A 12847-nucleotide genomic window follows, 5' to 3' on the forward strand; every position below is an offset into this window, starting at 1 on the left:
GATTGGGCTGGGGAGCTGTTGGGTGATACCATAGATAGTATGAGGGATACTGGGATCCACGTTTGGATATTTAATGCAACCAAGAATAAGGCTAGGGTTAGGCTCCATGACTCCCTGTGGCTTACCGGACCTACCAAAGCATCTCTCAGCTGGGTCCCAACCCACTCTTGTATGGGGCTGAGTTACCCAGTAGGCACAGCAGGTGCAGTGCCCAGGGCCCATAGAAATGTTTTAGCTTCTTTTAAAACCAGAAGAAATAAAGTAAATACAATCAGTCTGGATTACATTTATCTTTATGCCAACATAGTCATAACATTAATTTTTTTTCGAATGGAGCAAGAGCCCCGTGAAGGCTAAAGTGCCTAGGGCCCCAGAAATTCACTATGTAACTCTGATCTTCCAGCTTCTACACCTGTCACTCCCTCACCCCAATGTCCTCTGGGTTTCTCAGACCCACTGGGGCCACATGTCCTCTGTGGCTTTGCTCCTGCCAGGCTGCTGCCTGTGTGACAACTCTGCTTATTGAGCCCTTCCCATCTGAGGACACATCTTCCGAGGTCTTAGGTCAAACATTGCCATCTTTGTGAGGCCTTACCTGATTCCCTAAGTGGAAGGAATTGCTCCTTCTAACTCATCCAGCACCTCTTGGAGCATCTCCAGGCTTGCCATGATTTGCTTACATTTAGTGTGTGAGTTCCATGGGGACAGGAAGGACCTCGTTTCACGTCTCACGTCTCCACGTGCTTGACACAATACACAGGTTAGATTTAGGGCCAGAGAATGTTTGGGGACACGAGACAGTGGCTGTAACAGAACTTTTCAGATGTGTGTGGTTCTTCATAGCCCAAATCAACTGATTCAGCTAAGGGACAACGCAGGTAAGAGAATACAACACGAGTTTCCTTGACCAATGCCAGAAAACCTTTATTTCCACTGAGACCTCTCATCCAATTCTCTTCTTTCCGGGAACTTTTTCCCTTCCCTACTCCAGGTCCGTGGCCACTCTCTCCTTTCCTTTTGGCTGGCCTACCCCAAAATGTCTCCTCTGTAGGGTCCAGAAGGCTCTCAGGGATGTAGGAGGCCTCCTGCAGGGTTGAGTTGCATGGGAACAAGAGACAGCTGTGGTCCCATAGCACCCTCATCTGGTGACATCCTGCTACTGACAGTCAAAAGAAGCCTTCCCAGATGAAATTTTAGTCCTCTGCGCAGCCATGCTCTTCTTCCGGCAAAAGAGCCATGTGCAGTCGGGTCTGCTCCCCATGGGGGCTTTATGTGGGCCCAGCAGTGGATCAGCCTTCCAGACATGCTCAACTCTGCACACTCTTCCTGCTGCCTCAGGCTTTCCAGGACCCTCCTGAGCCTTATCAGAGTCCTTACCCTCAGGGCTACTGATACCTTGCTGGGTGACCTTGGACAGATTCACTTACCTGGACTCAGTTTCATAATATGAAAATGATAGGGTTGGGCTATGTGATTTTCACGTTGTGCTTCCAGAGCGTTAGAAGTTGGGGGCTGGAAGGCATTTCCTGTCCCTCTCTCAATTTCACTCATGCTCCTTTGTTTTTTTAATCTACCTTTTGTATGGGGCTTAGAAAAAAGGGTTCTGGGACAAACTTGAGAATCACTGGCTCCAGGAGCTTTCTTTTAACACTAACATCCCAGGATTCCTAAGTGTGCTTTCTCCACAATGACTACCTGGCCCTGTTTTTCCTTTCTTTTCTTTGGAGATGGAGTTTTGCTCTTGTTGCCTAGGCTGGAGTTCAGTGGCGTGATCTTGGCTCACCGCCTCCCAGATTTAAGCAATTCTCCTGCCTCAGCCTCTCGAGTAGCTGGGATTACAGGTGTGTGCCACCATGCCTGGCTAATTTTTATATTTTTAGTAGAGATGGGGTTTTACTATGTTGGCCAGGCTGGTCTCGAATTCCTGACCTCAGGTTATCCACCCGGCTCGGCCTCCCAGAGTGTTGAGATTACAGGCATGAGCCACCGTGCCTGGCCCTGGCTGTTTTCCTGTGCTCTGTGGAGGCCAGCCAGTGAGAAATGATCAGAATGGAGGAAGAGGGAATGAGCAGGCTGGTGGCAAGTGGTCTAGTGTTCTTGTGGTGCAGTGGAAGGAGCCCTGGCTCAGCATTGAAGAACGAGCCTCAGTCTTGGCTCCAGCCATCTGCTAGCTATGGGACTACAGACAAGCCCCTTTACCTGTGTCTTAGTTTTCGTATCTGTAAAATAGGCACAGTGGTTTCTGTCCTGTCTTTCTCACAGGATTATTGTACAGATAAAGTAAGATAAAGGACACCTGTCAGGGAGATATCTGTAAACAGTTCTACAGACTTCGGGTAATAATAGCAGGGGAGGATCTCTTAGACCTCTGATCCGTCTGTTAGAATATACTTTTTTTTTCCTGAGACGGAGTTTCGCTCTTGTTGCTCAGGCTGGGGTGCAATGGTGCCGTCTTGGCTCACTGCAACCTCTGCCTCCTGGGTTCAAGCGATTCTCCTGCCTCAGCCTCCCAAGTAGCTGGGACTGCAGGTGCGTGCCATCATGCCCAGCTAATTTTTGTACTTTTAGTAGAGATGGAGTTTCACCATGTAGTCCAGGCTGGTCTCAAACTTCTGACCTCAGGTGATCCACCTGCCTTGGCCTCCCAAAGTGCTAGGATTACAGGTGTGAGCCACTGTGTCCAGCCAGAATATATCATTTCACTGGACTCTGCAGGTGGTTTGGATGATCAAGGAATTAGGACATGGCTGTAGAAGTACTTTTCTTCTTCTTTTTTGTTTTTTTTTGAGACAGAGTCTCACCTGTTGCCCAGGCTGGAGTGCAGTGACACAATCAAGGCTCACTGTAGCTTCAACCTCCGGGGAACAAGCAATCCTCCTACCTCAGCCTTCTGAGTAGCTGCGACTACAGGCATAAGCCACCATGCCCAGCTTTTTTTTTGTGGGGGGGGGAGGGTGGGCATAGAGATGGGATCCTCACTATGTTGCTCAGGCTGGTCTTGAACTCCTGGGCTCAAGCCATTCTCCCACCTTGTCTTCCCAAATTGCTAGGATTTCAGGCATGAGCCACTGTGCCCATCCTGAAGTACTTTTCTTGAGCTCAGCATTGCTGCCCTGAACCCTCCCCCAGCTGCCTTCCCTACTTTGGAAGCCTGTGTTTCTAGAACAGGAAAATGCTAGGCTAAATATATGTCCTAATGGTCTCTTCCGTCAGTGTGAAGGAAAGAAAATGGGCCCAATGTTGTTGCAAGGAGTAGGAAGGTCCTGCCTTGCCACCCAGTGGGTTTAGAAATCCATCTTTACGGCCTCCAGAGAAGCTGGTGATCAGGTTCCCAGACATCAGCAATCCTGTTTCCTGAGGAGCTTGTGGGGGCTCTCTCTGGGGATGATCTGGGTCCTAGACAAAGAGCCACAACTGATGGGGGTCACTGGGATTGCAGGGGGCCATGGCTGGCTTTTTGTCCTGGGATGTCAGGCAGGTACCAGATCCTGAGTTCCTGATGAGCTGATCCTAAAAGATGACAAAGCAAAAGGTCAATCTGGGCCATAGACCTCTAACAGTGCTACCAGGGACAATGCGATGGGGTACAATTGATAAAAGCCAAGGGAACCCCACAAGGCACAAAGAAGACACTTCCCCGTTCCTTTCCTGCCCTCTCATGAGACACATTCCTGAGTTCCCACCTCTATCTGGTGCCAAGTCCCTATCCCCAGCTTCAGCCTGAGTGGATGAAATGGTGAAAGACAAGACCATGGGCTGAGAGAAAAATGCTTTCAGGGCCTCCCCCACCCCCAGATGGCCAGGCTCAAAGACCCAGGGCCACTGCTCCACCTCCAATTTTCTGCCTTGGATTATGTTTAGACTGCTCCCTTCCCTGCAGCCTCCAGGTTAGGTTCCTCTTTCCTAAGCTGGGGTGGAGTAGGGAGGCTTACTCAGGGTGCTGGCTTGAGCTCAGCATGGTGGCGGTTACATGGCATATCCGGGAGCAGTGTGGTGTAATGGAAAGAGCCCGTGCTTTCAAGTCAGACCCATCAGGGGTTAATCCCAGGCCTGCCATTTACTAGTGATGGGTCTTGGGCCAGTCACAGACATGCTGGGCTTCCTCCAGCTCCAGCTCATCTGTAGAAACAGTGACTATTCCTGCTTGGAAAGAGCCTCTGAAAGATTAACTGGACTCAGGTATGTGAGTGCCTAGCTTTGAGCCTAGGACACAGAGGACAAGCAGGAACTATGAATGACTCTTCACCTTCTTCTCATTGGGTTCAGCCTAAAAATGCTTCAACCATGGCATAGCTAGCCACGAACCATAACCTCTCACCCCATTTTTACATCAGTCATCACCAAATACCCTTTAAGCCTCAAGAACCCTGCCTGTGGCCACGCCCACACTTACCTACCTTCTACATTGCTCTACTCCACCCCATGGCGTCTCAGGAAGAAAATGAAGAAACTATAGAGGGGCCGATGTGGCCTCAAGTTCTCTTTTTATTTTTTATTTTTCCCAAGATGGAGTCTTGCTCTGTCACCCAGGCTGGACTGCAATGGCACGATCTCAGCTCACTGCAACCTCTGCCTCCCAGGTTCAGGCAATTCTCCTGCCTCAGCTTTCTGAGTAGCTGGGATCACAGGTGCCGACCACCATGCCCAGCTAATTTTTGTATTATTAGTAGAGATGGGATTTCACCATGTTGGCCAGGTGGTCTCGAACTCCTGACCTCGTGTTCCGCCCGCCTCGGCCTCTCAAAGTGCTGAGATTACAGGCGTGAGCCACTGCACCTGGCCTCAAGTTCTTGATTCTGAGCTTTCTGGACACTGACTCACCTGGGCCAATTCCCATTCCTCGTCCTTGGGGACCTGGCTATTCTTGCCAGTGAAGTGACAGCTCCCAAGGCCCAGAGCACCCTTGCTGACATGTAGACACAGCTGCTTTGCAATGTTGTGGCGAAGGTCCCTCTGAGTTGTGTACTCGAAGTACTGGAAATCAAGACGAGAAGCAGGTGAAGAGTTCACCCCCAGCCTTCCAAAGCCACCTGCCCTGAGCTGTCAACCATGCATGGTCTCCTGGGAAGGAGAGTGAATGTGAGGCCATGCCAAGACTTTACTCATTTATGTGCTGCCTTCAGGATTGTTACCATATCAGGGTTATACTGGAATTATATATATATATTTAATTCTTTTTTATGAGATGGAGTCTTGCTATGTTGCCCAAGCTGGTCTCAAACTCCTGAGCTCAAGTGATCCTCCCACCTTGGCCTCCCAAAGTGCTGGGATTACAGGTGTGAACCACTGCGCCCGACCAGTATATTTTCTTTCTTTCTTTTTTTTTTTTTTTTGAGGCAAGGTCTTGCTCTGTTGCTTAAGCTAGAGTGTGGCGGCATGATCATAGCTCACTGCAACCTTGAATTCCTTTGTTCAAGCGATCCTCCATGTCAGCTTCCTGAGTAGCTGAGACTGCAGGCGTGTGGCACCACACTCGGCTAATTTTTTAAAAATTTTTTATAGAGACGGGGTGTCTTGCTATGTTGCCCAGACAGGTCTCAAACTCCTAGGCTCATGTGATCCACCTGCCTCACCCTCCCAAAGTGCTGGGATTACAGGTGTGAGCTACCGTGCCTAATCACATTTCCTTTAAATTAGATTAAAATTAAATTTAACTTAGCCTCATTTTAAGTGACATCTGTGAAATCATGTGATATGCTTGTTCTATTTTTGCGAATACATTACTATTAAAATAAAAAATGTTCTCCAGTGCACCACCAGAAATCATCTTGCAGGCCAGTGGTACAGGAAACTGCTCTAGAATGACTGTCTTCACCTGCATATGCCAGCGGGCTTGTTCAGTGGCCCACACCACTCCTTTCCCCGCTCTGGCTCTGTTTTCAGTGCCTCTCACTTACTAGTGCTGGGCACCTAGTTTTGGGGTCCCTGGAAGGTGGTAGGATCAGAGTGGTAGCTTCTAGGCAGAGAATGCATTGAAGATTGAAGTTGAGTGTAGGTGATGGGATGTGCTCGAAAATTTTCCACCCTCACCCCTAAATATCCCCCAGCAGCTAGCCTCCTCAAGCCTCCTCTGATGAGCAACCCTCCCTCCCATCCCCTTCTCACACCTAGCACCGATGCCTCGTTCTCTCCGGATATCCCTTATTCAGACTTTGTGTGTGTTATGCCTTCTCCTCCAACTGGAAGCTTCCTGAGGGCAGGGATGGTATCTCCTCCCTCCCAGTCCTCAGGAAAGGACTCTTTAGGGTAGAGAAAAGGAGCCAGTGAGGAGAGGAGATGCTCCGGAGATGGGTGGGCTGCATACCTGGTTGCCACCAAGGCCGTGGCAGGAGTACATGATGAGGGGCTTCCCCCCGCGGTTGTTCTCACCCACATCCAGGCATTGGTTGGTGCCAAGGTTCTTGATCTGCAGAAGGGTGAGCAGAGAGGGGAAGCAGGATGGCACAGTCAGGAGGTTCCTCATGTGTGGTATGGGGCCCCACTGGAACAAATTCCAGTCAACTGCAACAAATTTGCATGGCTGGATTTCCCCCGTCATTTCTCTCCTCTGTGCGTTAACCCACATGCCTGGAGCTAACAGCAAAGTGAGCTGCAGAGCCCCAGAGGCTGGAAAGGGCAGGACTGAACCCCTCTGTGGGGCAGGCAGGGAACCTCCCAGGACGCCAGGTCCCTGGAAGAAGCCCTCAGCACGTGGGAGTTTCCTTATAAGCAGTGGTTCTCAAATGTGAGCCCTGGACCATCAGCATCACCTGGAGACTCGTGAGAAATGCAAGTTTTCAGACCTCCCCTGAGTCCTTCTGAATCAGGAACTCTGGGGATGGGCCCTAGCGTTTTACTGTGCCTTCCTGGTGATTCTGATGCATGCTAATGTTTCAGGACCACTGCTTGTGGGTTGTTTTGCCCTTTATAAGGTTTTTTGCTATCTCTAGAAGCCCCAGCGTGGCCTCTCAGTCCTCCTCCTGGATAAAGGAGGGTGCAGGGTAAAAGTCAATTCTTGTTTGTCATCCATCTGTGGGGTCAGTGGTCTTGAACTTCTCCAAGGGGTGCTGTGGTGATAGGCAGGCAGGTTGGTTCTCAAGACTTACGGCACCATAGAAGGTGGGCGTCAGGTCAGGAACAAACATCTCTGGGTAGACATTGTGCAGGTACCAGGAAAAGTTGTGACAGTGCAGTTGTTCCCTCAGCTGCAGTCGTTCCGAAATGTCACCGAAGGATTTCTGTCAACCAAGCCAGCCCCCTAAGGATCAGTTCCACCAGTTTTTGTTTTTGTTTTTTTTCTTTTAAGAGGGAGTCTCACTCTGTTGCCCAGGCTGGAGTGCAGTGGCGCAATCTTGGCTAACTGCAACGTTCCCCTCCCGGGTTCAAGCGATTCACCTGCCTCAGCCTCCTGAGTAGCTGGGACTACAGTCGCACATCACCACGCCCAATTGATTTTTGTATTTTTAGTAGAGATGGGGTTTCACCATGTTGGCCAGGCTGGTCTCAAACCCCTCACCTTAGGTGATCCGCCCGCCTCGGCCTCCCAAAGTGCTGGGATTACAGGCGTGAGCCACCTTACCCAGCCAGTTCCACCAGTCTTTGACCTTCCTGTCTGGGCTGAAGTAGTACAGACAGCATGGAGCACCTGGGGCTACTGTCTCTCATGTTCATTCCCACTCAGGACCTGTTAAAGCTACTGGCCCAGCCTCACACCCAATCCCAAAAACCCGCCTTAGCTTTGGAGTCCCCTGCTTATTGGTCCATCTCCTGTGACTCCCCAGACAATTATGTCCCACTCCCCAATGCCGAGGCTCTCAGAGCCATTCCTCCTGTAAGAGGCTCTTCCCCCAAATCTCCTTTTGCTCCCTTCCCCTCCGAAGGGATGCAGAGACTCTATGCCTAGGGACAACATTCTCTAGCTTTCGAAACCTGTGTGCCTTGTGGCCTTCTCCTGGGCTCTAGCTCACAGGGCCCTGAGGGTGAAGGGAGGCGCCAGATGGTAGAGATGAGGGGGGTCCCAGCCATTAGGCCCATGAACAGGGTCTGGGGGCCGTACTTCTCTTCATCTAAACCTCTCCGAGAACCATTTCCTCTCACCTCTTGGGCCATCTTTGCTGCCTGCAGATTTCTCCTATAGAAAATCTTCTTGTAGCTGTCCATCCAGACCTCCGCCAGGCGCACTTGATTGCGAGCAATGACACTAGTGCCCTTGGGGAAGGTGTGGGGGCTCTTGGTCCGGAACACATGGCCTACGACAGAGCAGGGGATGATCTCCATCTGGCCCCCACACTGCCACACCTGATGTAAGAGGAGATGGGACGAGGCCTTCAGTGGGCTAGGTGAGACAGTCTCTCCATAAGCAGCTCTATTCTATTCCCAGGGCACCAGACCCCAGGTCCAAGGACTTGGGCAAATGCTGCTCTCTCTCCCTGGAAAAAAGGATACCGACCAGGCTTCTTCGTAGGCAATGACTACACAATCCCAGGCTTTCTGATGTTGGTTCACTCTGACTTAAGCACAGGGAGACTGCAGGGTCCTGTGTTTACCAGGGCCCACTTTAGGGAAAAGCCTGCTGGTTAATTTTTGTTACCTGTGCCTGTATACCTACTCTGAGCTCTGATCACTTGGCTTTTTGACCTGGAAATGTGAGTTTATCAGCTCGTTCAGGTGATAAAAACCAGAGCATCAGTCTGTTAATTAATAGCAAGGATAGTTGGCTGCTAGGTGGCTAGTGGTAGTCACCTGGGCCCTTAGCACACTGGCTGCCTAGGAGGGTGAACAGAGGTCAGAGACTCATGGAGGAGCCCAGGATTGGGCCGCTGGGAGTTGGAGTGACTGGCAGGTGACCCTTTTCTATGCTGGTGGGCTGGCTGAAGACATCCCTCCCACTGGTGTCTTCTCTTGGGTTTTAGGTGGGAAAGTATGTTGCTATTCATTTTGGTGTGGCAGCAACAGAAATACATCATCGTTATAGTAACAGCAGGCATCAATTATGTGCTTAATACACATCAGGCACCGTGAGAGGTGACTTCATAAATGAGCTCATCTACTTACTAATTACTTTTCCATGGCATGGAGATTTGTGTAGGTTTCATGGAGAGGCAATCCTTTCTTCCTGACCTAATCCTGATTTGCCTAATTCCTGGAATCTCTAAGAGTTCTGGGGTCCACCAGAGTTGGGGCCACCATCTTCTCTGACTGTTATGAAGGGCTTATTGAGCACAGGTAGGGAAACTTCAAAGGTTACCAGGGCATGTGTCCTTTGAACTGGGAAGGGGAGCCTGATTTTTCCAGAAAAAGGATGATGACTGGTTACTGATCTGTTTTTTTCTTTCTAGCCCTAGTTGTGAACATACTAACCTGTTTCTATCTTCACCCTAACCCTTTCCCACAGACATTGCAAAAGAGTCCCCAGTCACCAGATGTCCAGTCCTCATTACCCCTATTATTCCTTCCCTCTGAGAAGTTGTGCCCAGTAGTTTGTTTTGAGCTGATTGCTCATGCCCTACTGCCATGGACAGGGGGAGCAGAAAAGAGGCAGAGCCACATTGGGAAATAGCCACCCTTTCTAGTTCAGTTCCAGATGGGATGTCCCTGATGCCACCTCTGCCTGAGAGATGTTTCTCAAGCTGTCCCCTAGGATGTTGTGGTTCCCCCAAAGCCCTTTTCACTCTCACCCGGAAGGACATTTCCACGTTCTCCCCTCCCCAGATCTCCATCTGATTATCATAGGTACCGATGTGCTCAAAGTAGGACTTGGAGATGGAGAAGAGGCCACCAGCAAACGTCGGGGATCTGGAGAGACAGAGGGAGAAGCATGTGCATCTTCTGGGAGAGGAGGAGCGGAGCCTGGCGGGGAAAGCTGTTTGTGGACTCCCCTCCTAACCTACCTCCCCCTCCTTTCCTCTTTCTCAGGACGTGCAGCCCCCCGTCCACTAACTCATCATTTAGCTTTTACTATGTCCTCTTCCCCTTCTAGGACCAGGTCAAGGAAATATGTAATTATCCTCTAAAAGGCACTCATTCGTTCGTTCAACCTAGGATGCACGTAACACTGGCCACCAGGGCCCGTGCTACATGATGGACACACAGAACGGAGAAAGACAGATCCTATTCCCCCAGAGCTCGATCTAGTCACAGAGGTTAAAGCTACCATTAGTTACTTTTTGGCAGCAAAGTGCCTCGAGCCTAGGAGATATTCAACTTTCAGAAGCTGTGTGAAATTGTTTTTGAAAATAGGCAGGATTCAAACCATGAATGAATGAATGAATGAATATTATCAGCTGGGCTGACTCCATTCTGTTTCAGGGGCCCTGCCCTTTAGGGACTATTAAGCCACAGTTTTAGTAGGCGCCTAGCCTTGGTCATTTATACTGCATGAGAAACTGTAGATTTGGGGAGAAGTTGCCAGTTGCTTAACAGAGAAAGCTGATAAGAGGTGCTCCTGGAAACGGTGGAAAGTCAGGTGAGATCAAGCTCAATTTGGGCTACAGGGAACATTTAGAAGGTTATAAAAAGATTCTGGCTTTCAGACACAGGCAGGGAGGTGTGGACTCAAGATAAGATAAACTGACAAAAGCATCTAATTCCTAGAATTTAGATACCAGGTTGCTTCTAAGAGGGACTGGGCTAAGTGTTAGGGTATCCAAGCGGACCTGGGGAAGTATAAGCGAGATGGAATGCTGGGGTGGGGGCCAGGGAGACAGGACAGGAGCACAATCATCAGCTGTTGGCTTCTGTGTGAGCCAGCCTGGCATGGCTAGGGCTTTGCTGCCCTCAGTGGGCAGCTTCATGTGGTACAACCAAGCAGAAAGATACAGAAACCCCTGTAACCCCAGAACCTATCCAGGTGCCTTACACACAGCTGGGGCCTAATCACTGTTCATTCGGCTGATCCATCAAGGTGACTACCCAGGAACGTGACCCTGGTGTTACCCTGTGGTTGCTCTTGTCTCCCCGAAGTTGGCTCCTGCAGCCACTTTCTGGAAGGAATTTCAGTTGGGAAACCCTCATGCTCAGGCTGGCTTCCTATCACTTTGGAAGAGGCTCTGGCCTCTCCGAGGGGTCTTAAACCAGCCCAAGTAGCACCCTGAGAGGCTCAGAGAGTGCTGGAACTGCAGAGGAGCACTTGGAAGCCAACCTGCTTCCTCCCCCGACAGGCCCTGAGTCTTGTCTTTGAGAAGTCTCCCAGACCGAGAAGTCACTGATGGATTAGCCATGAGGACAAACCCTGCATGAGAAGCTTCACTGTAAATTCACAACCACAGGCAACCTCTAGTAAACACCCTTTATGTCCTGGCCTACCCCTAGGATCCCCCAGGTCCTCTGCCTCTCCTCTTAGGCTCTGGTTGGCTTGAGATGGGAGGCCAGGAGGGGACTGTCAGCAGTCCTCCTGGGGTGGGGGCGCTATGTGAAGAGCCTCGGCAAGCCATGCATGCTACCGGGGCATGTGGGCCAAGGAGCACATTCATTCCTCAAACACTGGAGCTTTGTCTTCCAGTTGTATGGCCCTTGGACATTGAAGCCTGAGACGTCAGTGATGGGTGGGGGCCAGGTGCCCTCTTTCTGACTGTGCTGCTGTGTGCCTGGTCACTGGCATGGGGGTGGGGGTGGAGATCTGTTGCAGTGCACACCAAACAAAAGGCAGCTATGAAACAAACATTGGGTCAGTGGAAAGTTCCAATTTCTTTTCTCTCTTTTGCCTTTTCCTTTCCCTCTCTCCTTCTAACGGAGACAGAGCAGCTGGCTGTTCAGGATCCGTGGGATTTCTCCCTGTGGCATTCACCTGAGTTCCTTTCTACTGGGACTCTGAGCAGGTTTCTTTTTTTTTTCTTTTCTTTTTCTTTTTTAAGAGATGGGGTCTTGCTATGCTGCCCAGGCTGTTGTTAAACTCCTGGGCTCAAGCAATCCACCTAATCCACCTCAGCCTCTCATCTAGCTGGGATTACAGGTGTGGGCCACTGTGCCTGGCATGGACAGCATTTTTTAGGATTCTGGGCACGTGGAGAGGAAGAAGCACCAATCCTTTCCTCCTTTCAAACCTTCCCTCTTATCTCTGGCTACTGTATCTCCAACCTCTGCTTCCCTCCGTCCTGGATGTATATTCAGTTGAGCCTTAAGTATACTGGCCAGTCTAAGATAACAATGACACAAATAATCCCAAACCACAGGCTACACTAAAAGTCACTCCTCAACTTGGTTTGTCTGAGACAACTGTTAAAATAAACTTACAGTCTCCAATAACACCAACAGGCAGCCTGGAGAGGGGAGGATGGGGTGAGTATAAGAGGGGAAGGTGAGCCCAGTGGGCATTAAACATTGGGTTGACTTCCAACTGTCTACCCTGCAGCTCAGGGGCTGGCACACAAGAGCCTGTGGCAAAATCTGGCTGCCTGGTTTTAGAAGCCTCTGAGGCAAAAAATTGTTTTTACATTTTTTAATGTTTGTAAAAAAAATAAAAAATAAATTAAGACGAAGAATATGCAGCAAACTATATGTGGCTGGCAAAGCCCAAAATATTTATCATCTGGCCCTTCACCAAAGAAGTTCAGGGCAACTGCTACAAACTTCACGCTGCAGAAAATGTGTCTATTTTCTTTTAGTATATTCTCAGTCTTTTCAAAGACAGTCACCTGGGGGCACACACCACTCCCTCTTATTACAGTGACTATTCCACAATGGCCTCCATCACATCTCTTGCCCCATCTGCAAGCATGGGCCACTCCTTTTATGTGTAGGGAGGAATAAACTAAAGAATGTATAGCCCTTAGTTCAGTGCCTGGCACATGGTAAGTGGTGAATAAGAGCAAAATGTCATGGTATGAGGCAGTGCAGTGCCACGGTTAGGGCCAGACAGTCCGGGAAGGGT

At 49.9% G+C, this 12847-nt stretch overlaps 1 protein-coding gene across 2 annotated transcripts in view; it reads right to left on the minus strand.

Moving 5' to 3' along the window:
- Positions 1–379: 379 nt before the first annotated feature.
- GALNT6 (polypeptide N-acetylgalactosaminyltransferase 6) overlaps positions 380–12847 on the minus strand; it is a 38497-nt gene continuing 26029 nt past the window's right edge. For both annotated transcript variants that reach the window (XM_063672743.1, XM_054444132.2), the window contains 6 exons: positions 9657–9774; positions 8077–8277; positions 7086–7217; positions 6305–6406; positions 4822–4974; positions 380–3510 (listed from right to left, as the gene is read on the minus strand). In XM_063672743.1, coding sequence (XP_063528813.1) covers positions 3397–3510; positions 4822–4974; positions 6305–6406; positions 7086–7217; positions 8077–8277; positions 9657–9774 — 820 coding nt within the window. In that variant the 3' untranslated portion in view covers positions 380–3396. The remainder of the gene's footprint in view (positions 3511–4821; positions 4975–6304; positions 6407–7085; positions 7218–8076; positions 8278–9656; positions 9775–12847) is intronic.

Source organism: Pongo pygmaeus, chromosome 10 (genome assembly GCF_028885625.2).
Source record: "Pongo pygmaeus isolate AG05252 chromosome 10, NHGRI_mPonPyg2-v2.0_pri, whole genome shotgun sequence".
Taxonomy (NCBI): domain Eukaryota; kingdom Metazoa; phylum Chordata; class Mammalia; order Primates; family Hominidae; genus Pongo; species Pongo pygmaeus.